Genomic DNA, 25,500 nt, shown 5'->3' on the forward strand with positions numbered 1-25,500 from the left:
TTTGAGCAAGCTGTAAAACTGAGTGTTTTAAATGCAAGGTTACTGATCAGATATGCATGATCCAGCCAAGGTTAAGAACCTCAGAGTCCTATTAATTTCACTGTGAGAGAGTGAAGCATGTGCTTAGTGAAATCAATGGGACATAGTTACAAGTGCTTATATTTGGATAGATCATGCCCAGCTGACTGCCTTTACTTAGAGATGGGCAACTCCTGCCTTGCTTGCCTTGGATTAACTCAGAAATGGCGCAAGTTCTTTCCCAGAAAAAAACTGGAAAGAAATCAAATCATTTTCTGAGCCAATCTGAGGCTCAGAAAATGACCCGTGCCTCTCGCCAGGAGTTCTTCTGGAGCTTCAGAAAAGCAGCCTAGGTGCAATAGGACTGACATGGAGACTGCCAAAATCAAAACTATAGCCATTTTTTCAAGGAGGAGAAGGAAGCAAAATTGGACTCCCAAACAGAGCAGAGGTATGCTGAACTTCAGGGAGGATGGCTCACCATTAGCAACAATAGTGGATCTTACTGAATCTTTTTTTTTCTTTGCCGCTACCTGCAAATTCAGCACTCTCTCTTGCTTTTCCAGTGGCTCAGCTGCCATTTCTTTTCCCTCAGACTGCCCAGAAGCAATATTGTTATGGGGGATTATGAGGGGGAAATGGCCACAGTTGTCTTGTGGCAGATGACCAACCCACCCTAAAATCTTGGACATGTTGCTAAAAAAAGAGAGTTGTGCTGTTGCTACAAGGAGCAGCAAAGGTTAAAGAAACAAAAGGAAGATCTGATGCCCCTCCTAATGGTAAGTTTCTCCCTGCTCCCAAATTTTGCAAATCTACCCCCACCAAAAAACACCTCACAGAAATACTGCAAGAATTGGGGCCCTTTAGCCTCAGTCCTAGTGTGTATAAATGGATGGAGATGATCCTCTCCATCTGCTCACACAGAAGTTGCTTTCCAAGAAAAACTGGTACAAAAGCTCCTCTCCCTTGTTTAATTCAAGCCAGAGAACAATTCAGCAGTTTCTGATGCTTGCCTTTCCTTTGTTCATTTCCTAAGCCTAATGAACTTTAACAATATCTGCTTTCTACAAAACAAGAAGGAATTCTAATATTTTGGCTGGCAGTCTCCCTTTAATTTATTCTAAAAGTAAACTGAAGCTCATGAAAGACTATACTTTCTACATTGAGAACATTTCCTGTGTCATATTTTGCCCAACTAATAACATCTGCATTAAAGTGAAAAACTTCTTTAGGCAAAGGTACTTTATTTCTGTGGCTTATAAAAGAAAGGAAAGCTAGCTCCAGATCTTCCCTATAAAAATCTGGATCACTGCAGCACAGGTTCTTTACAGATGTTCCTAATGGCCAGGCTTTAGAGCAGGGTCATTGGTACAAGGTGGGTCCTGCTGCTGCTGCCGCCAACCCTGGACACAAAAAGAGACCAACACTGTAAAAGCATACTCACTATTTGGTTAGGAATTGACTTAGACCTGTATGTCGACGGACACACAAAACCACCTGCCGGTTGAAATAAACAAAAAATGCTCCAAGGAACCCAGAACAGATCCTACAGTGAAGGACATTAAAAAAACAAAATTAATCCTGGGCGTTATTAACTTTTTAAATTGCCTCTTTATATGGATTTCTGTAAGAAGAGCCCTGTTTGATCACATTAAGATCAATGTGGTGTCTAGTATCCTGTTTCCCACAACCCTAACCCTCAGAAACGGATAAGCTCCAAAATATGCTGCTTTATATACTGAATATTTGTCTGTACATTAGTTTAGCTGCATTTCTGGAAAAGACATGTGGGTAACCAAAAAGAAACGATCCAGAGCTCTCCCATGTGGTGGTGGTTTTAAGAAAAAAATCCTGCAAGAACAAAACCAAACCCCAGCCATATCAGGGATCTCAGCCTACTTTGTACGTGATAGTTTTCTACTTGCAGTGGTTTTTTTAAAAAAACATTTAGGAGAGTTTTAAAAATGTGTTCCATTACCTCAAGTGGTACAATCCATTCTTCCACCTCAGAATTCCACAGCCCTGTTCCCGCCCCTTAGCACTTGTGCAAGCCCCGCCCTCCTCCTTTGTTAATCCATTCTCCCTTAGTAGTATGGTACAAAAAGTTTTCAGGTTATATAAACAGCATCCTTAAGATTGACAGATATTGCCAATCTTCTTTACCAAGTCATATAACATAATTTTACATGCATAACCTCCAGTGATATTTGCCATTTTACCGCATGGGTATTTATTTTTCCTTGAACCTTCCATATAATGGGCTCTCATGTTTTCTCTACAAAAATAGCTTAATCCCAGATTCCATTCATTCCCATTATTCTAGCCATTGATTTTGGGTGCATCACATTACAATAGTCTTGCAGTGTTGTTTAGCATAACAGCAAAGGGGAACAAACTCGACCAGCCATTTGACCTTCCTGAACTCTGGAATTTTACAAAGCTGAATTTTTTGCAATGCAAAGCACAAAAGAAAGATAATAATGCAGATCTAACTCAGACACTACCTACCTATGGTTTCTAGCAGAAGGGAAAGGCAAGGAGAAATAATAAGAGAGGCAAAATGGGGTTCAGAAGAGATAGAAAGGGTATAGATGGGGTGGGGGCAAGGATTGTTTCTTTCAGCTCAACAAGTAGCTAATGCAATTTGCAATTGCTGAGCTGTAACAATTTTTTTAATGGCTTTAAAAATGGCTGCATTTACTCACCCCAGCCCTGATAAGTGAATGAAAGCAAGTTCTAAGGCGGATATTGGAGAAAAAGACATACACAGAAGATATACTTCTGGTAGAGGGTTAGGGTGACCAGATGCAAAGAACAACAGAACTCCAGAGTGCCTTTAACAGGTGTATACAAGCAGGAATTTGGACAGGTGCAGCTTTTCCAAACTCTACATGATAACAAGCTGTATTTGCCAAAATTTCCTCCTAGGTGCATCTTAAGAGCCCTCCTGACCTGCTTTTCATCTGGTCGCCCCCTAGGCAGAATTTCCCATGAAAAAAGCAGAACTATGTTTCTATTCCAAACTGAGTCATTATAAGACTGCTTGAAGCACTGGGGGTGTGTGTGAATTGTGTTAAATTGCGATTTCCAGAGGACTCTATGAAAGCAGTAACTTTTATACGGAGAGTTTTCAGCAGGGCTTGCCTTTTATCATTTTGCATGGCAATTAGCTGTGTCCCTTTGGGCTTACCCTATTACAGCAAAAGCTGGTAGTTCCTGCAGGTCAAAAGGAAAATCCATACGAAAGTTTGTTCTGAACAGGGCTGTGATGGTGACTGTGAAGGATGGGGGAAAAGACAGGAAGAATTACTAGCAAGGAGAAAGAGAACGTGAGATAATTTAAAATGTGCACTACAGAAATCAGGAGCTGGGGGCAGCGGAAGGCACGTATAAATATGGGATATCAATCCACAAGAGACAGTAAGAAAGTATCCTAGAAGCTGTCCCTTCAGGCACTGCTGGCGTTCTGAGCATTGCACTTGAAAAGACTGGTAATATTGTTTTGATAGGTTTTTAGACAGGACTGGAATACTGCCAACCTTAACAATACTTCATTAAGAAACATTTTGCTGTTGCTATCATCAGGAAGTAGCTCTGCCTCATATAGAAATAGAGAGAAGCAGTCTAACTACAGAAGCAACATCATTTGGATTTGGCATCTGAAGCCATGTTTCTCTTTTAGTTTAATAAAATGGGGATGGGATTTGCCCTTTCAAAAATTCCTCATCTTGTTTTCGTTTGAATTCTTGTATCATCCAAAAATGTCCAATACTGAAACCACTTGAACATCCCCACTGATCTACCTTTCATATGTATATCAAAAGCAAGCAGACTGGTAGAAAAATCTCCATGCTCTCCTTTTTGCGCCACTGAGAAAACTAAAGGAAATTTGAATAAGAGAGATGGATGGATAGATGGACTGCCTTCAAGTCGAGAGATGTAATGTTTTAAGAGCGGTGGGAGTGGTTTCATAGTACTATTCCTACTCAAAAAATAACATATATTTTTCTGTTTCTAGGGGGAAAACATTTCTGCATGGTGGGTTGGACGGCAAGTCTGAGGGCACGAGCAGCAACTCCCCCAGTCTAATGTTTGATGTAACACAAACTGCAAAGCCAGGTTAGCACCCCAGGTAAAGAATTTGCTGTGGCCACTCTTAGAGTGAAGTTCCTGTCTTCGTTGTAGGTTAACATCTGGAGAGGAGGAAGAGGCGCCTGCACAGGAAGTGTAGCACCGCCTTCAAACAACAGGTGGAGAAAAAGGAGGAACAGCATAGCACAGGAGAATCCTGCACCATTGTAACCATTAGAATTTTTACAGCAAGGCTGGGGAACCTCAGGCCTGGGGCCCAGATATGGCCCTCCAGGCCTCTCTGTCTGGCCCTCAGAACTCTCTGTAAGCCACACCCCTCCCCTGGCCACACCCCTTCTCTGACCCTGATCTGCACTATCCTTGACTGCCTTTGCTTGGCCAGAATGTTTTCCTTGAACTGTGATAATGCCTTTTGCTTGCCTGGACGGAGGAGGAAGAGATGTGAGTGAGATGGTGGTGTAGAAACTTTTGACTTTTGAGTGACTGGAAATTAATGCTGCCCTCTGTTGTGTCTTATCTCTGGCCCCTTCCAGCTCTGGCATATAGCCCCCAGAAAATGACCCATGAGGGAAAGGCAGCCCTCTGACTGAAAAAGGGTCCCCAGCCCTGGTTTACAGGGCAGACCTTGTGGCCCCTGCTGGGGTTCCAGAATGCCAAAGGGAGGGCCTTAGCATGTAGCAGGTAGAGATTGGAGGCAGAAAAAATTGTGTTCTGTAAAAAAAAAAAGAACTGCAGCCCAGAATAAGGAGGAGCCATTTTGACTTTTTTCCTTCAGGCAAGGAAACATCTAGCCACTTTAAAGCAGTGATAGCCAACCTGGTGCCGTCCAGATGTTACTGGATTACAACACAGCATAGCCAGTGATCAGGCTCCTTCTGCCTAAAGCGTCTCTTTATGAATGTAGGGGTGAATGTGGAAGAGAGGCATTTGGGCATTAGTAGTACAAATGAATATTCTAGCCAATGCAGGTTTCACAATCGATTTGCAAAGCTGTTGAAACAAGAACTGCTCTAAGCCCATATATTCACAAAACCATCCCAAGGATGACACTTCTGTCTGCCATGTAGATGAATGAGGAAGTGGAGCAAAGACAGCGTAGCAGTTACAGTGGTGGAACTGTACATTAAGAGAGTTCATCTGCCTCTCTTCATCACCATCCCCAAAACCCTGAAGAAGTTGTGGGCAGTGACATCCTTGGGGAAGGAGAGGGTACACTCAGAGCAGAGGCTGGGAAGTCACTTATCCTACCTGCATCTTTGTTCCAGACAGCAAAAACTCGGAAAACAAAGGCACTGAATGTAGCTGCAAAGAATCCACGCCAGTAGTTGCGGACAGCAAAGTAGGTGGAAGTTACTTCAATGCTGAAGAGAACACCTATAGGGGAAAAGAGATGTTCTCATCAGTACATGACAGCTCCTTCCCCCACCCCTGACATATTATTTATCTTTGCAGCAAACAAAAGCACTAAAAACACTTTAAAACATCATAAAAACAGACTTTAAAATACATCAAAACAAAACATTTTTAAAAACATTTTTTTAAAAAGCTTTCAAGACATTTTTTTTAAAAAAAGGTTAAAAACATATTGTTTTTAAAAAAGGTTTAAAAACATATTAAAAAGCAATTCCAACACAGACTGGGACAAGGTCTCAACTTAAAAGGCTTGTTGAAAGAGGAAGGCTTTCAATAGGTGCCGAAAAGATAGCAGAGACGGCGCCTGTCTAATATTTAAGGGTAGGGAATTCCACAGGGTAGGTGCCGCCACACTGAAGGTCCATTTCCTACGTTGTGCTGAACGGTCCTCCTGATAAAATGGTCTCTGCAGGAGGCCCTCACCTGCAGAGCACAGTGATCAACTGGGTATATAAGGGATATCAAAACACCTGTCAGCTTACTCCTACAGCACATGCATTAAAATAAATTTGCAGAAGGGAAAGAGATAAAATAATAGCAGGGATTGTGATAGCAAAGTCTAATTTGAATTATTTCACCTTAAAAGAAAGGCCACAATGGATATGAGTGTAAGCACGAGTAAAAAAGACCAATCCACACTTTAACAGCAGTTGTTCCCAAACTTTTTGCCTTGAGGAAACCCTCTCCATGTCTGCAGAGGGAACCTGTGCATTGCAGAGGACTGTGGGTTATATTCCGTGCTTCACTTCACAAGAAGCTCTGGAAAGGACTACTGGTCTTACCACCCTGTGTGAATTGAATGTGCATCACCCAATGCTCCTCTGCAGAGGAAGTTCCATAATGGTGAACTTTTCATGGAAGTTCATCCACCATTTTATATTTTCTTATTGAGGAACTCCAAGAATACTAAAGTGAAGTCTGGAAACTAGTACTTTAGTGGAATGGGAGCAGCTTTCCAACTGGTTTCTTTCCATACTTCTAGAGCTATGTTTGCTTCTCTGAAACACAGCATCATCCCTGCCCACCTAGCTCCAAGATAAGCATGTTGCTGGAATGGTAGGAGAAGAAGCCAATAGGAAAATACCTTCCATGCTGCCAAGGTAGAGGGTATGCTGGCCAGTAATTTGTTAAAAAAAATGCCCTAAAAAAAGGTGGAGGGCAAATAGCTGGACGAGGGTGGGCAGAAGATAGATTGGATTTGGTGGTAGATCTCTGGATGATTTGCAGTAGATCAGCAGGGGTTTCTGACTCTGTTTAAGAATGGCAACAACAATGTGACTTTTCCCACTGAAATTAGGCTGCTGAAATGAAGAAAGTGAACTAGGAGTGGCCTTTTGTGTGACATAAGGGTGTGCAGTTCTGTTCTGGTACTGAAAAGCAAATTCCTAGGCTCAGAATATGCTCACAGGGATCCTGTTCTTTGATTCTAACTGGATGAATTTTGCACCTGGTTCTGCCTAGTAGATCCTGGGATTCTAGTAAAAACAGCAACAACAAAGGAGATCCAGTAAGTCTGGAGTCTGCCTACCCCTGAATTAGAGAAAGGAACTTAAGAAGATGGGTAATAGTTTTCTGGTCGGGGGAAGGAAGGATGTGATGTTTCTGGGGAAAGGTAGACAATAACCGGCATCCACTTGCCTCCCAGTGGTGTTCCAAAACAGCAGCCAACCCCCACTGCACATCCCACAGTCAGGACATCTGTGTAATAATATGGCTGCTACTGGAGGAAGAGACATGAGTGAGAGAAAGACACACACAAAGTGAAACACAGAAAGAGAGGAAAGAAAGGGAGAAGTGAGTGACAGAATTGGTAGCTAGTGTCAGAGAATGATCGATAGATGTCCTCTAACCACACAAGCTGCACCCACTGGAGGATCATGTATATGCCAGGAATTCCTCTCTCATTCTCACCAAAACATAAGCTCCATTGTACTAACAGAGAGTGATGTAATATCAAAACAGATTCATGCAAGAGACAAGGCCCCATGTCTGCATCCTCAACTCTTGTAAATGCAGAAGTCTCCCATATTTCCAGCATTAATGGTTTTCACACATGAAGAAAATATTCAGGTCCAATGGTTGGTGGTTTAGAGATGCAGTGTAGGGTATGTTGCAAGCATCACATATTCCACAGTTCCTATACTAAAGTGTGGGAAATAGCACGGATTTTTAATGTAGATTGTCACATTTGAAAATTCAGTGCATATGTAAACTCTTGCACGTATATGTGCTCGGAAGCCACAGTAGTACAGCAGTTTGCACTTGTGTAGGATTACTACATGGGATAGTCTATGTGCTGGATTTGCATGCTTTCCTGCAGTGAAGCAATATCCAAGCAGCCCTGAGACATATTATGCAAAATGACAGTATAGGTGTACTACAACTTCCCTGTTTTGGACAAGAAAAGATGGGAAATTTATAGCCACACTTCGTATGTGAAAAAATATGTAGTTATGAAACTATTACTTCAGAAGGCAAGTGCGAGATTCCAGTTTGAAAAGCTTCCATTCATTAAAAAAAACTCATGGAGAGGGAGGAGAACCATATGCTCCACCTTGAGCTCTTTGGAGGAAAGGTGGGATATAAATGTAATAAATAAATAAATAAATATTTACTTGGAAGTAGGAAGGGAAGGGTAAACCAGTTTGCATTTAGAGCTGAATCTATGAAATTCACACTTTCTGAAACAATCTGAGAACCAAAACACAGCCTTGCTTCAAAATTCACACTTATCCAAATTTTGCAAGGAAGTTCTCCAACCAATGTTTACAAAAATGCATATATTCAGGGAAAGTGTGCATACAAACGGATATATCAGTGAAGATAACATACAAAATGCATTATATTAGAAACACAGGATCATAGAATAGTAGAGTTGGAAGGGCCTGTAAGGTCATCAAGTCCAACCCCCTGCTCAATATCAGGAGAAATGACTTGCCGAAAAGTGTTCATTAGTCAAAACTGCATACAGAAATGTGTTTATAAGGAGAAAGTTGCACCGAAATGCTGAAGAATTTTAGTGAGGATTTTTTAAAAATAGCAAATTGCTGCAGAACTGAATAAGATTCAAAATATGAGAAACTGAGATAACTGAAATTGACAGATCCTTCCATCTCTGCTTGGAAGTAAGTTCCACTGTGTCTAATTGGACTTTCTTCTAGGAAAATGTATATAGTAACCTAAGAAGACTAGACTAGAATCTTTCTCCTTGACCTTTTCACGGATAGAGTTATTGATCAGGAGGAGTATTCACCCATGCAGTTCCCCACTTGCATTCTGAAATGGCACTATCCTAAAAGTATGTGATACTTTTGAATGCATAGTCTGGATCTTTTCTCATTTCTGAAACCTGCTTTTACATATAATATTTTGTGTAAATCTATGTATTTCTGCTTTCCAGACTCTAGTTTCCTTCTGGCAAGTATGTCTTGCAAATCTAAGTGGATTTTTCATTGCAAAGCAAGGTTTCCCTCATATATTATTCCTCAGCAAGGCAAGTACTTGTTAGAAATGGCCCTAACTGGCAAAGTGAGTTCTGATTAGGGATGGGTGAGAATTTTGATTCAGTTCTCACTTAAAGCCAAATTTGTCAAATTCGCACTTTCCGGAAAAAAATATGAGAACTTAAACACAATCATCCTTCAACATTCATACGTATTTGAATATTGTGATGCGGTTCACCAACCAATGTTTATAAAAATTCATATATTAGGGGAAAGTATGCACAAAATTGAATATATGCTTGAATATATTTTGTTAATATTATTTTGTTATTCATTGTATTTTTATACTATTTTATGTTCACCGCCCAGAGAGCTATCGCTAGTCGGGCGGTATATAAATTTAATAAATAATAAAAATAATAATAAATAAAAATAACATGCAAAAGCGCATTATATGACAAGAAATGGCTTGCAACAATGTGTACATTGTGCATACAAAAATGTACAATGTGCATACAAAAATGTGTTAGGAGAAATTCACACTGAAATGCTGGAGAATTTTCATGAGGATTTTAAAAAAATGGCAATTTGCTGCAGAAAGGTGGAGAACTGACTTTAAGATTGGAAAAATAAGAAAACCGAGAGAACTGAAATTGACCGATCTTTCCATCCCTAGTTCTGAAGAAAGGAACCCTTTCTGTTGCCTTAATAGGAAATTTGGCCTGTCATCTGATGGCAATTGATTTTGGAAAGAGGAAGCTGTTTTGTGCTCGACATGTGAAAATATATCTGGCAGTTTATTTGGACAGTTTTAATACCTCAAGTACACTCAGCAACAACTCGTAAGTCACAAAACTCCAAGAACCTTTACACAAGGGAACTGCCAAAGTCAAATCACAATGAAAAGGAAGACATGCATGACAAAGAGCTTATGATGCATCAATTTTCCTTCTTGCCTGCTAGATGTTGTCATGAGGACACCATTGCTTTAGTAACTGCCTTAGGAGTTCATGGATGTGCAGTAAAGATAATGTACCCTTGTTAAAACTCATTACTCAGACACTTCTAATTCTGCAATTTATATATATTTTTTGTAAAATTGAGCTGAAACCCTCAAAACCAATGGGTGCTTCGAGACAGTGGCTTAATATTTTAAACAGGTTGTTGAGATATCATGAATGGGTAACTGGCAAGAGGTTTTTTCCAGGTGGACACTGCAAAAAAAAATTGCATGCATGAGGAGCAGTGATTCCATACACACCTCTCTGGAATATACTATTTCTCCTGCTAACACAACCATCATACATCGAATGAGTTCATGTAGGGGGACAGTCGGATCATAGCGACAAACCCCACCTCTAGATCAGCCTTTCCCAACCAGTGTGCCTCCAGATGTTGTTGGACCACAACTCCCATCTTTCCTGACCATTGGCAATGCTGGCTGAGGCTGATGGGAGTTGTGGTCCAACAACATCTGGAGGCACACTGGTTGGGAAAGGCTGCTCTAGATCTTCACCAGATATCTGTAGTGAATGTGTATTGATCAAGTGGCAGGGCTTGCTGCCACAATTTCACATGTGTTCAATCTATGGGCAATTGTTGTATGAGCAAAGCTATCAGCTACATTGAGATCTGTCTACTGGAAAGCCTCAAGCAGAATATCCAAATCAAATTTAAAATGATTGCCTTTAAATTATCAAGATTTAATGATTTAAGACTTTAAGATGAATCCTGCCAAACTTTTATTTCTAAATTAGATTTTGAGCAGGCGCAAAGCTCTAAGCCAAATTGTGTTACATTTCCAGATTGTACAATTTCAGATTTTAGGCAATATGTCAACTGTGCATGAAATGTACAACTTGGAGGCAGGGGGGAGGTAGTGAAAACAGGAAGATTCATTTAAGACATTGGAACCTTGTCAGCTCTGGTTAAGGGAAAACAAGAAGGCACCCAGTCATACAACCACTTTTCTTGGCTGCATGATAAAGAACCTGTTCATTTGTTTATTCATTCCGATGCATTCCTTCACCCACCAGTATGATATAATAATGTCATGGTATAATTTCCCAACCAAACTGATACAGCAGGTTGACTGTATTCCCTCCAATACTTCACACGTGAAAATAGGGACACTCTTAACATCCTTATTCTCATACCGAGGATCATTCTCTCTCTCTCTCTCTCTCTCTCTCTCTCTCGTTCACACACACACACACACACAGCGAGCGAGCTTGGAAGTAATTAGGAAAAACAAATTACTTGTGATTTATTACTTTTTTGAGGAATGAATGGGTTATTTCTTTACATTTTGACTGTAATAGAACGAGTAATTTGATTACTTTTGAGGTGTAATTATAATGTTTCTAGCATTACTTTGGGGCATTAATGAGGGAAGGAGCAGGGGAAGTCTTCTGCTGCTCTGGTTCATGGATAAAAATCATTGCCTCAATCTGGGCTTCTGTGCAGTGTCACTCTTCTCTTGTGCTCTGTGGGTGTTTAGGAGGCAACAAGACAGGAGGTGGACAGCAAGATGGGGGATGGAGTGGAGAAGAAAAATTGTTAGAATGGACGGTGGTGGTGAAGAATGGAGTGGAGGGAGGATGTGGATGAAGGAGGCAGCCACGAAATGAAAATGAAGAACTGTGGAGGTGAGAGACGACAACGTGTGTGTGTCTGTTAATACTGTGTTCACACTTGGTGCACAAAGTGGCCCCCGCTGCCCTCCCTAGGTAGTGTGCTACATTTGCTGTGTTAAGTTTTTTTGCACCCCAGGGGAAAATGTTTGGGTGAGTGTGCCTTAGTTGGTGGCAGGCAGGGTCTGGAAGATTAGTGAGAGAGACGACTGTGATGTTCCTGTATTAGTGTATATATGGTAAGTGCTGTTTGGATAGGAGATACATGGTAAGTGGAATGAAAGAGGAGGGGGGAGTAAATGGGCAGTAGAATGCTGGATGATTGGCTGAGTGTTTGGATGGCTGGAGAGTATAAATGGAAGGATGACAGTTGAATCTGGGTGGATGGTGGACGTTAGTGGGTTGTTTTGGTGGGTTTGTGAGAGGAGATTGTGTGGAGAGTTGGTGGATGTGAGGAGAGTGTGGAGTTCGGATTAATACTAGGACCAGTACCTCAGGAATAGATGAAACCATATGCTTAAGTGCCTTTATAAAGAAATCTTGTTATCTTTGTTATTTAATAAATATATTTGGTTTACCAAAGGCCTGATCCTTGGCTGGGATTTCACAGACCAGAAGGGAGGGTAAGGTAAATACCAAGGCTGAAGGGAAACTGTAACAAATGGTGGCAGCGGTGAAGGGGATAATATAACACCACAAGTATTCAGAGCAAACCAGAATTATATATAAAGATCAAAGGGATTGGGGACAGCTTAAGCACTCAGTCACAGAGGTAACCTGATAGAGAGACTCAGGCAGAATCTCTGGGACTAGTGGTTATAGGACGTGACTGGTGGTGCTGCCTAGCAGGGGGATCTGTTGAGATCTGTGCTAGAGCGGGGAGAGAAACCATAAAAAAGGACAGTCCAGACTGGTGGAGTCCCTGGTGGTGCCTAGTGACAGGCAGTAACCACGAGCAGGTAGGAACCTGACAGGGAGAGCCAGGGAAGGGCGTCACAACGACCCTTGCTGGCTGAGAGTGTGTATGTGTGTGTGTGGGGGGGGGTTGCACTTGGTTTGGCACACAAAGCTCTGAGTGGCGGCCTCTGCCTCCCTTACCAGCGGAGAGACAACCACTGCTATCTTATGGGTTTTAAAAAGTATTATACTACCCTCCCTCTGTTTATTTTTAATGCTGTTTTAGGCTACTTACATGTGCAGCAGCCAAGGCCAGCACCTTGTGGGCGTTCTAGGTTTTTTAAAGTAACATAACTGTAATTGTAGTGATTACTTTTGAGTAATGGTAAAGTAATCAATTCCAGAACAATTGTAATGGTAATTGATTCATTTTTGGGGCCATAGTGGTTAAGGTGTTAGACTACGACCTGGGAGACCAGGGTTCGAATCCCCACACAGCCATGAAGCTCACTGGGTGACCTTGGGCCAGTCACTGCCTCTCAGCCCCATGAAAACCCTATTCATAGGGTCGCCGTAAGTCGGAATCGAGTTGAAGGCAGTACCTTTACCTTTAAGAGTAATTGTAATTTATTCCTTTTAAAAAGTAATATTGGAAGCTCTGCACATATATACACGCTATACACTATTACAGATTGCTGAAGGATTTTCTCTGCCTGCCATACACTGTGTTCATTTACTCTGTCCTGAATGGCCTCTGAAGCAGGATGTGCTGGTAAAGTGACGTTAAGAGTTTCCTTTCTTCAAAAAAAAAAAAAACACTTAAGAATTTGTAATAGAAAGGTTCATCTCACAGTGTGGATATGTTTGTACTTCTAGAATACCTGCTGCAAGTAGAACACATTCAGCTCAGCATTAATTACTATTTCGACAAGCAGCTATGGCAGGAGAAAGAAAAAGAAGGGAGTGCACTCTGCTGTTATGGGGGTGAATCCATGCTAATAATGTTGTTTTAAAAAGCATCCCAAATTTTCCCCAACAGGCATAAACAAACAAGCAAATAATAGGAAACCAACAGGGGCACTGATTTACTAGAGAGAGTGCTAGAAAATAAGGACTGCCCCTGGAAAATAAGAAGAGCTAGAGTGTCTGCACTTGTGATTTAAGTCATTTCCTGACTGTCCATAAGATATCATTTCCTTGCAACACAGCCACTTCCTGTTTCCCACAGGATACCCTTTAGCCCCCTTTCTATTTCTCTGTTGGGTTATGCGAGATAAAAGATTCACACTACAGTTCCCTGAAGGGCGTCAGTTTCGTTCCAGAAACCGCTTCAGCCAGGAGGGGGTAAACACATTGTACAAATATGGGAATGCACTTGCCTCCAAGAGGAGCCCCGAAGCAACATCCAACTCCAACTGCGCTAGCTGCCACCAGGAGGTCGAGCTGCCTGTGCACATTCTGGAATAGAGAGCCCGGCCAGAAAGAAGCATGCCAGGGTTAGAGGTAGCACAGCCAGACGGTTAGTCCCTCCCCTCTTCCTCTTTTTCCAAAACAAAGCAACAGCCAGCGGCAAAACCGGCCTTCTCTCAGAGAACAGAGCCAGTCTGGTATGGAGATCTCCGGCCTTCTCTCAGAGCACTGCTCTGGTCTGGTGATCTGGTCACTACATACAGCCAGCAGCTTCTATAGGATTCCATTTCTTTCTGTGCACCACCAAACACTATAGCTATGTGCCAGTCTCCATACTAGCCTGGCATTTGTTACCAGCTATCTGAATGATACTGCACAGCCAGTCACAAAGCCAGCCACTGCTATGGCACTCCAGCTTCTTTAGTATTACAGCCAGCGTTGTTCATGTGCAATAAGCTTCTAGAGCCACAGCCAACCTCAAGACACATCTGCTTACAACAACTGCATTTCTACTGTATGTAATGTTTGCAATTTTTTTTTTAAGATCCCTGCGTTTCTTTATGCCTGCTGTCAATGCAAGGGCCTTGATTAAATGATTCATGCTTATTTGCAGCGGCTCAGCCACATATTATATAAGGGTAACAACCAGAGTGAGGACACTGTGTGCAAAACATGAAACCCCATTTCTGGGCTGAAAGTCTGCAGACAGAATAAATTGTGCAAATGTAGGTAGTTTTACGTACATTTCACCCATCCTCTAGTTTTGCTTCCAAGATTCAGGCTTACAAGAATGTGGAAATATATTTTCACAAGGAAGGAGGTGTGAGGTCTGGACATAACAATATCAGATGTTCGATACAAGCAGAGCGCTGTGGGGGAGGGATGGGAAGCTGTGTAGAATATCAAAGGCCCACCCCAGCTACCAGAAGCCCTATTTAAACCCTCTTTGATTTCTGATCCTTCACCAGAATTCCTTACAGCCTTTTCCAGCAACTTGGTTTGCAAAGAAGCGGAGATCTTCAGGGGGGCAAGTTATGCCTCCAGTATTTTAGGATTGGTCAATAGAAAAGAAAACATGGTGACCCTAACTCTGACTACAGTGAGGCATAGAGTGGTTTTAGCTTCCTTTAGATTACAAAGCTTTTTGGTTCATGATTCTTGAAGGGTTCCTCAATTTTCTACTGGCTTCTTATTTAACATTAACAGATAGCTAACCTGCCACTTGCTATCATTTCCTGTACTTGTCTCTTGCCTATCTTTTCTAGATTTATTCATTCTGGTCCTGCCTTTAATAGTCCCTCCCATCTGACAACTTCTGTCACAAACCAAATGAAGCATGCAGAACACTTACCTCATATACACCACAAAAAATGGACATGAACTTGCTAAGGACAGCAGCACAGATGCTAGCAATGTGTACAAAGGGCCCCTGCAAAAAGGAAGAAGAAAAGAAGGGGGAGGAAACATGGATGGGGAGGGGTGGAATGAGGAGCATCATTTGAATCAGACTGTGTACCCCTGCTTTCTGAATCTGGGGGCGCACGTTACCCATGCCCCATGGGTGTCTCATTGTTTCTACTCAAATACTGTGTTCTGAAGCAGTTTCCCCCAAGCCAGCTTCACTTCAATTTGAGAACTCATTGTCAGATGTATACAACTGAAAAGTTTCCCTGTCCTGCTGAGTGTGGTGTCTGACAGCATCAGGGGGGTGCATCTTGAAGGAGCATCCTGTTTCCCACCCATCCACTTCCCCTGCCTCCTTTGCCATCCTGTTGATTCAGAACTACGGCTGCAAAACTAGCTGTGTCTACTCAGAAGTAAGTCCAACTGAATTCAATTAGGGGCTTACTCCCTGGTAAGTGGGTTAGGATCGCAATCTAAGCCTTGTGCATTTCAACTGTCCTTTCTCCCAAGTATATGTGAAGGGCTGCAACCTTAAGGCGGCGGAGGGGCAGGGGGAGAGAAAGAGATCCATGCTCATCACTGCCCATCAGAGCCTCTACAAACAAAGGGGCAGGCTGTGATGTTCCTGTATTAATGTATATATGGTAAGTGCTGTTTGTATAGAAGATACATGGTAAGTGGAATGAAAGAGGAGGGGGGAGTAAATGAGCAGTAGAATGCTGGATGATTGGCTGAGTGTTTGGATGGCTGAGAGTATAAATGGAAGGATGACAGCTGAATCTGTGTGGACGTGAATGGGTTGTTTTGGAGTTTGGAGGTGGGTGTGAGTTGGTGTATGTCAGGAGAGTGTGGAGAAAGAGGGAGGTGGAGTTTGGATTAGTAATAAGTCAAATATCACAGTAATAGATGAAACCATAAGCTTGTAGATCATTATCAAAGTTATCTTGTTATTAATGTTATTTAATAAATACTATTTTGGTTTACCGAAGGCCTGATCCTTGGCTGGGGTTTCACAGACCAGAAGGGAGGGTAAGGTAATAACCAAGGCTGAAGGGAAACAGTAACAAATGGTGGCAGCGGTGAAGAGGAGAAGATTACATAAGTATCCAGAGCAACCCGAGTCACGAGTTATCTGCATTGATACAAGGGGGTTGGGAACAGCATAGGCACGCAGTCACGAATGTAACCGGATAGAGAGACTCAGGCAAGGTCTCTGGGAACATTGGTTGTAGAATGTGACTGGTGGTGCTGCCTAGCAGGGGGATCTATTGAGATCTGTGCTAGAGCGGAGAGAGAAACCATAAAAAAGGACAGTCCGGACTGGTGGAGTCCCTGGTGGTGCCTAGTGAAAGGCAGTAGCCACGAGCAGGTAGGAACCTGACAGGGAGAGCCAGGGAAGGGCGTCACAGAGGCCTCCAAGAGGTCTTCTGTATCTTTAAAAGTTGTGCAGGGGGAAGGGAGAATTCCACCTTGTGGTTTTTCCCATTACAGTGTTACAAGAACACCTGCACTTGGCTGACTTTCTCTTCTCCTAAAGATACAGGATCAGTCTCAGGCCTTGAACCTGGTAACCCTAGTTGTATCTTCTCACTCGCTTTGATTATTTAAAATGCCAACACCTGGAGAAACAAAGCTGTGATTGCATCAACTATCACTCAACAGAAAAAATGATTGCTGGCTTTTAAAAAGGTAACGGGCGGGGGGGAAGAGTGTGTGTGTGTCTACCTACCTACCCATCCATCCCATTGGAAGATGCATAGGTTTACAGCTGCAGATGACCAATTGCCATGAAGGTTATTTCCAAGAGGGCAGAGTTGGAGGGATGAAAGCTTCACCAATAGGAGTTGGGGTTGGTGGAGGGGCAGGAATACCAACTAGGCAAGTTGCATCACCAAAGACATCCCTGCCCCCTGGTGTGAACAGATAGCCGGGCAGCATGGCAACACATAAAAGTGTGGTGATGTGTACAAGGCTGTGCAAATCTGAATTGAACAGCAGCCAAAAAAATCCCCAATCTTGCTGCGTTTTAAGCCGGTCTGTGTACATGCCTCAGGGCTGCTTCACATGGCAGCTTTTGCAGTCGTGATAAATTTGCAAGGTTCACATTCCTACCTTCTAATCTGCTGTTTTCCATTCACACTGAAGGGAAAAGATCAATCATGCAGCTTCCTAATGACCACACCCTCTTAAGGTCAAAATTTCACTTCCTCTAGTTACCTTGGCAACCGAGCATGCTCAGTTTGTTCCAGAGTAAGTTTCATAAAAAATAGAAAAAACCATGAAGTGTGATTATTTGTATTTTCACAATCCAGCTGAAATACAAATATTCATTTGAACAGTGTTATGCTTTTTTGCACAAGTTGGGGGGAAAGGAAAATACAGCACTGTTTGCAGCAGGCTTGCAGAACGGGAGCGAGCAGGAAATGACATGAACAACGGTAGGAGGAGGGAGCAGCCGTGGAGAGGGGAATGATTGACACACCCACCTAAAAGCATTGGAGCAAAGCGTCTGCAAGCCCTAGAGATACGGAGTGGAGACATTTTTTCCTCCCTTTTCAAATTAGAATTGGATTGGTTTGATAAGGGAAAACTGTGTGATAGCTGCTGATTGCCTGCAACGTCATGTGAACCATGCAAATTTAATGGGGATGCGAGTACCACCAATCTCACACTGTCACTATGTGAACGAGCCCTCATGCTACTTCACAGACCAAATAGCATCAAAGATTCTACCTCTCTAAACACCCCTCCTGTCACTTTCCCACCTCACTGTTGTGAAAATATCTTTGTCAAACTCTCTCACGCCATCTAAAAAGTCACACCCCTGAAATCTACCTTTAGGCCATCCATATATGTTAAGGAAGATCAGAAATATAAGCAGAATGACAAGGTAGGTTAGGGGGTCCTTAATTAGAGAGGCGAGGGTTAGTCTTGCGACTCCCTTCAGAGCAGAGAGAGGCGTCCAACCAAAAGATTGGCTGATTATTACTTTTTTCAAACCAGTATGTGAGCAACAGTCTTCCTCACCTCTGCAGCTCCCGGTCACATAAAGCTCACCTCTCCACCTGCCTGTGCTTTCTCCCACTTTTCTCTCCCCATTTAGGCCTTGCCCTCATCAGAACTGCTCCATCTTTGAACCTTCTCTTCACAGGCCTCCCTGCTTCCATTGCCCTGCTGCTGCCTCATGAGGCCTCAGTCTCTTCCTTTCCCAGACCCCTGCATCTACTGCCCACTACTTCCATATGCCCTTTCTAGGGGCTCAAGTCAGCCAAAATGGCAGCCTGAAGCTTCCTAGGAGCTCAGTCAGCCAAAATGGCAGCTTGAAACCCTTCTGCCTGCTCTGCCCCTCTGTGAAATGAGAGTAACAGAGTCAGTCACTGGCAAAGCTTCACCCCATCAACTACCTCAAATGGGCAGCTTCTAAAGAGAAATTTATTTATTTATTTTGTTCATTTATATCCTGCCATTTTTCCAGAACTGGGACTCAAGGCGGCTGACAAGAATTAAAACAAATACAGCTAAAAACATGTAAGTAAAACATACAGAAAGTTATAATTAAAATGTAATTAAACTACAGAATTGAAACCATTTAAAACATAGCAATTAAAAACACAGAGACAAAATAAAAATCAGTAAAACAGCACCCTATAAATAGCCCTTGGCTGTCGGAATAGAAAGGTCTTCACCTGCCGACACATGGACAACAGAGAGGGAGCCAGTCTAACCTCCCTAGGAAGGGAGTTCCACAGCCTGCTGCTGTTCAGTATTCCAGCCGCTCTGTTCCATCCCCAATTCCCCTTGTTTTTTTCACATACGCCCCAAACACTCAGCAGTATTCTGTGGCCACTGAGCATGCTCAATCTTCACTAGGCTGTTTGGGGTTCTCCCCTTCTCCCCCCTTAGGACTTTTTTTATCCTAAATATTTTTTGCACTTCTGCAAATCCTCAGAGTTTCCCCGAGCTTGTTGATACCTCCCTCTTGTGTCTGTGTGGTGCCGCTTTGGCTACATTAGCCACAGCACTCACACCCTGAATGCTGGAGATAGAGGGAATGGTGCTTATGATGATAGCACCTGCTTCCCTAGCACTAGCTACAGTCTCTGCCTTCTGTCGCTTCCCCACACACAGCACTGCTCACCTCTTTCCCGACAGGTATTCCGCTTCCCAGGCCAGCTGTCAGGCTTACAACTTTGGCCACAAAAGCTTTCGGTGTGAGGTATTCCTTGAGGACTACTCCCCTCATAATAGTTTTCAGCTCAGGGATCCCAGAGCCTGAACAAAGCAGAAAAGTTTGTTAATGGGGAGTGGGACCACAACAGCAGAACAGAACCTGTGCAGATAGACTTAAGGCTCAAACTACACATGAAGATGCCAGACCTGTTTGCTGAAAACCAGGTTCATCGCATAAAAAATGAGGGGCCTGAACAAACACGGTATGTAGGGAGGAAATGCTAAATTCTTTCTCTTCTCTGTAGCTAATTTTCCCCTGGCTTCTCTCCTGAGGTCACTTTCCCTCCAAACAGGCTCCAGTACTGGCTAGGGAAAAATACCTAAGGGGGAATAAGAGGCAAGAGCAGAGATATTCAGCTCCCTCTGACTATGCACCCTCCTTGCTCTCAAAATGGATAGGAGATGACAGGCTTCATACGTGATTGGGGAAGACCTAGGCTTAAAACACATTGATTTGTTGCTGTTGTATAACCTTGGCTTCAGACAGACAGACAGGCAACTCTTCCCTTCCCTTGCTCTCTCACCCACAGCCTGCGGAGAGACAAGTTGGCAGAAGAGGGCAGCAAAGAGGATAAGGATGAGAGGGTAGGTGACCCAGGCCAGGAACTGCATAGGGATACTTGGGCGCAGCTCGTTGTACATCCACTTGTAAGCTGTAGGGAGGAAATAACAAATGTCTGCAAGAATGGAACAAAAAAACAATAAGCACTCTTAAAAAAAAAAAAGGCTGAACAGTATATATTTGAAGAATAAAATGAGCCCCTGTAACCATGTACATGCCCAGCTGTCCCCTGACCTGAGTATGTTTTTTAAAATAAGAAGAGAGGATGCTGTAGCAAGCAGTGACAGCCTCAAGGGGGCTCTTGGCATGCCCATTCCTGCCCAAGGTTTGATACCAGGCTTGTTTGCCACTGTCTTCCCCTCCCCACTCCACATCATCTGCTGGTCATTTGGGGGCTCCCTAGGCTGTGGAGCCTTAGACATGGGGACAATTCACATTCTTAAATCGGTATTATTGCTTCTTGCCACCTTGCGATGCACGTAGCGCTCGTCCCCACTTGTGCTGATGCCGCCTCTTCTGACCCTTCATCCTGGGATTTCTCAGTCTAGTTTTATGCCAACTTTTTTTTGAGTCACTGCATTTTCCTACTGCTCTTCGTCTCACTCTTCATCTCAGACTTACCCTGACCCATAAAACTGGATCTTGTTTTATATGCTTGGCTCTTTTGAATTTGTTTTATTCACTTTTATATGCTTTTATGTGATTTTATATTGCTGTTCTACTGGTTTTAGGTTGTGTTTTTGCTTTAATGTCTTAATGATATATTGTTTGTTTTTTAGACTGTACACTGCTTAGAGATTTTTGTAATATTAAGTGGTATATAAATGCTTTAAAATCATAAATATTCTACACCAGCTTCTTGGTTTTGCTACTGATATCGGTGGCCATGGCTTTGTTCCTGCAGAACCAGTTTGGCACACTTCCCCCACCCTCTTCCCCCACCCCCAATGATGATCATACTAACGGGGGGGGGGATACTTCTGAATGTGCACCTGTCCACCCATGCATCTGCACAGCTCCATATATAAGTTTTCAGTAAATAATCCAGCTACCTGTGCTGCTTCCTTGAATATGGTGCTTGCCCAGCTGGATATAGGATGGGAAAGGGGGAATGAGGCATACACTTGCAGGGAGAGATGCAGGGAGAAAGGATCACTGGCAGTGTAACACGCAGTGGGAGGTGGTGGAATACAACAACGCTTGTGAAGGAGGTGCTAAAAGCCTCTGGTAGCTGGCTGCCTCTACCGTTGTCACACACCCCTGTCTCCTAACTCTCTCAGAACCATTTCAGTTCCATTATAGGAAGTGTATTCTGTGAGAAGTTCACATTGTGCATCTTGGCTAGGGTTGGGGATCTCCCTCCGGGACCACTGGGACTGGAGCTAGACGCAGACCAGATGCTGCTCACTGACTCTGTGTAAGCTAAAGGCAGCTGTGCTGGTTGTTATGATATTGCTGGCCCACAAGCCCAGATTCAGCAAAAGAGACCATGAATGTATTTTTGACACTTGCGAAAGAGAGAAAATGACCGGGGGAGGGGAGAGAGAGAGACCCTCTGTCTGCTCATAGCTGTCTGTTCAGGTGTACATGTGTACACGCACAAACCTGGATTAAAAAAAGAACGTTCAAACTTCACATAGATCCTCACATTTTTAACAAGGGACACATACAATGTGCCTCTTGAGCAGCAATTGCATTTGTGAAAATTTTTGGTACACTGCTGCCTCGCAATTGCAAGAGGCTGCAGTGTGGATCCAGATATATTGTTCCTTTTCTTTAGAGTGGTCAGCTCACCTACCTTGCAGGCTCTTGGCGCTGGCATAATCCACCCCCCAGCTCACCAGTGCCATGACAAGACCCAGGAGGACCAAGAATATCCAGTCTTCTCCTAGCTTCTTGGTAACATATTTCTGAATGCTTTTAGCACAGGCTGTGGAGGAAAAAGATATTTTAGATAAGAACAGTATAAGCTAACCAAAACTTTCTCAGCATGATTCAGCATTGTATAATCCTGCTCATTTCATTGGGAGAGTTAGCATATGCTTAGATCTCTCCCGCTGAAATCAATAGGACTTAAAAGTGCTTCATTTATGCCAGTTTGTGCTTTTTTCCTTCTCATTTAGATGAAGATGCATCTAAAACTAGTAGACAGTCAACTTCATAATTCAGAGAAGCTGAAGTATTTGGATATAAAGGTCACTCAGCCTCAGTAAATTCAACAGGATTAAATCAGCTTTGATCCATGTACTTCATCAAATATTGGCTCTGCATCTGGGTGAAAATTAGTAAGACTTAAAACAAATAAGGAAAAAGAAACATTTTCCATTTCACTTAACTTCTGAAAACTGTAAAACTGACCAACCTGAATAGTCCATCTAATAGGCCATTATGTGTTGTACATTCAAGAGCAGTATGATAAAAGCCATATCATGGTATGATTCATAACTCTCCCTCCATTAACCCCTGTTTCTAGGGCACAAAATTATGAGAGGCACTTTGAGAGTAAGGGTAGAGACACGCTTACTGCTCTGCCGGTTCCAGTGCATCGCCACCTCTCTTTTCTGACAATGGGGGCACGCAATGCTAGTCAAACCCTGCCTCTTTTTACTGTAAAACCTGGTGGGAGCAGCTTGAGGGTGTTTTTTTTAATTCACTTCAGAGATTTTGCAACTGATTGGCAGATCAACCCGCTCCCCCTCCAGGTGTGACCAATGGAAACACTTTACTGTAGGCGACTAGTGTCCTCACAACCTACGTTTGTATTTCTGAATTATCTTATTCTGCATACTGATGACCCTGACCATCCATACATTTGCCTAATCCTTTTTTTGAGCCAATTATCCCACTGGCTTCATACTGATGGCCAGTCATTCCTGGCCATATTTTCCTTCTGCTAGAGAAATTGCTTGTGGGAGTATTTAAGCTGCTTATCTCCACATTTATGAATGGATATTCATAAATAAATCTAAATACTAAATACTAGAACTAAAAATTCACCATAAATCTCCAGGGATCTCAGAGCACCCAGAAAGCTGTCCCTGGAATGTATCATCAATCTAGGAGGTAAGCAGCACATACCATTTAACCATTTAGTAACTTGTGAAATGTTCCCCAGCTTTTATCTTAAGGCTGTTTGGACTTTCTGAAAACATAACCCTATCTATACTTCAAAATTTGTATTGTTTTTAATAGTAAGTTACCTGTCATGCCTTCTCATACAGATTTTTGGGACTTGTAATTTAGTGAGGGAGGGTATTGAAAATTCTGTTATTCCTAACCCTTCCTCATAGAATCACAATTTTCCTAATATGGGGGATTTACTAGTTAATATGACCTTCCAGACAACCAATTTAATGGTCATTCAGCCTAATTTGTTTGCAAAGAGATTAGACAACCGTGGCTATTTAATGAGCATTCATCCTGATTTGTTTGTCAGTAGATTAGCCAACTGTGAGTCAAGCAAGTAGTGTCCCACACTTTCAATTGCATTTATCTGGCACACTCCTTATTACAAAAAGTCCGGCCTTTGGGGGAAATGGGTTTGTTTTGCAAGAGCTCCAAATCAGCTTTAATTGCATAGCCTGAATTTGCTGAGATGTGATTGAATCCCACCCAAAGCATCCTAGGTATATGATTCAGCACACACATACACACCCCAAATTGATGTTGAATGCTAGTGCAATCCACACAGAAGGACGCATGAACTTCTGCACAATACAGTTGATTCAGTCTCCTACTCAGGTTCTCCATGGGAAGGCATTAAATCTCAGCTGGAGGAGTCAGAAGGAAGGAGAAAGCTATTTCCCATAGGACCAATTCCCACTGTTCTCATTCTCAAATTTAATCCATCCCACTTTTCCTGCATGTTCTTCTATTTAAAGTGAGAGGGAGTGATAGACATACGTGTGTGTGTGTGTGTGTGTGTGTGTGTGTGTGTGTGTGTGTGTGTGTGTGTGTGTGTGTGTGAGTGTGAGTGTGAGTGTGAGTGTGAGTGTGAGTGAGAGAGAGAGAGAGAGAGCGCATGGGGAAAGTAGAGATAATCATACACTGGGGGTCTGTTAGAAGGAGAGGCTTTTAACCACGAAGGGGTGTGCCAGGCCCTGTCCACTGTCCTGACAGGCTTTGCTTTTGAGGTCCCAAGATCTACCCCTGTAGTATCACAGCACGAGCTTTGAACAACCCTGTTAATGTTTTCTTTTTATCAGGGTCTTCAAGGTTCCTCAATAAGAAAATCAGAAGCATCAGACATGCTTCCCTCAGCAGCAACCTGCTGATCCTTCTTTTGGATGGAAACCTGTGTCAAGAGGTAAGAACATAGGAAGACCCCTGCTGGATCAGGCCAGAGGCCCATCTAGTCCAGCATCCTGTTCTTACAGTGACCATCCAGATGTTCATGGGAACCCCAGAAGGGGTATACTCCTCAGTATACAGACTGATGGAGTTGGAGGGTTTTCTGAAAGTAAAAAGTTTGCAGACCATGGAATAGAAGCACCCAACTTTCCATGCTGTGAGTTTTCTGTTTATGTCTTTGATTGTTTTATTCTATGCACGCAGGCACGCAGGCACACACACACACACACACACACACACCTTGACACAATGAGCACACACACACACCTTGACACAATGAACTCCATCCCTTTTCACACCACACTGAAGAGTGTACTGGCTCTCTGCCTACCAATAAGGACAGCCTGTTGGGAAAGTAAGCTTCACTGTAGCCTACCATGGCACTTAGAATAGTGCTCTGCTTTGATTTCAGCCTGACTGCTCCTCTTCAGGGGGCCCTGGCCATTGCCCTGGGGCCTCTTCTCACTCAGGAGTTCAGCTGCTTCCTTCTGGGAAAGACTGGGGAGCTTGTCTGTGTACTGGCCATAGAGCTGGGAACAGAGGAAAATGGGCAATTAACAGATTCAAGCCACTCATAAGACAACAAAGAGAGACCAATAGAGCCTGATAACTGCAAGCCCATAGCTTGTTTCCAAAGATCAGTGCCATCTGAGGCATCTTTAATTTACATTTACATTGATAATGAATAACTTGAGTGCAGACAGTAACCACCTGATGAATCTACATGTGTGATCAAACCCTATTTCTGGAGAAATTTTAGGCCCAAACTAGACATAACATGGCAGACACATGTAACAGTCTCTTAATTTGTGCTTGTACTTTTTCTGTATGAAAAGCAGCTACTTCTTTTCCATGGACCATTTTTCCAATCATGATTTCCCCCAGCTGCTTTTCCATTAATGGAGAAAAAGATATAAGTATGGCCTGTGTGTGTTTCTGTGTTTGTGTAAAACTCAGCATGGTACAGTAGCCAATAGTGTAGTGGCAAATTCAGAAGTGCAGGGTCTCTTCATCAAAGTCATAGCCACACTCCTCCCCCTTTTGTTTG

General features: G+C 42.9%; 1 protein-coding gene across 5 annotated transcripts in view; it reads right to left on the reverse strand.

Annotated features, from left to right (window-relative positions):
• CLCN1 (chloride voltage-gated channel 1) overlaps positions 1 to 25,500 on the reverse strand; it is an 83,188-nt gene that overhangs the window by 40,373 nt on the left and 17,315 nt on the right. For 3 of the 5 annotated variants that reach the window (XM_061637759.1, XM_061637753.1, XM_061637761.1), the window contains exons 2-10: positions 24,829 to 24,982; positions 21,901 to 22,032; positions 20,065 to 20,193; positions 19,449 to 19,582; positions 15,258 to 15,335; positions 7,162 to 7,240; positions 5,359 to 5,484; positions 3,209 to 3,293; positions 1,463 to 1,564 (exon numbers count right to left, since the gene is read on the reverse strand). In XM_061637759.1, coding sequence (XP_061493743.1) covers positions 1,463 to 1,564; positions 3,209 to 3,293; positions 5,359 to 5,484; positions 7,162 to 7,240; positions 15,258 to 15,335; positions 19,449 to 19,582; positions 20,065 to 20,193; positions 21,901 to 22,032; positions 24,829 to 24,982 — 1,019 coding nt within the window. Of the gene's footprint in view, positions 1 to 1,462; positions 1,565 to 3,208; positions 3,294 to 5,358; positions 5,485 to 7,161; positions 7,241 to 13,875; positions 13,955 to 15,257; positions 15,336 to 19,448; positions 19,583 to 20,064; positions 20,194 to 21,900; positions 22,033 to 24,828; positions 24,983 to 25,500 lie in introns of all 5 variants that reach the window. The other 2 variants (XM_061637760.1, XM_061637758.1) reach the window with 1 other exon arrangement.

The sequence above is a fragment of the Rhineura floridana genome, chromosome 1, assembly GCF_030035675.1.
Source record: "Rhineura floridana isolate rRhiFlo1 chromosome 1, rRhiFlo1.hap2, whole genome shotgun sequence".
Lineage (NCBI taxonomy): Eukaryota > Metazoa > Chordata > Lepidosauria > Squamata > Rhineuridae > Rhineura > Rhineura floridana.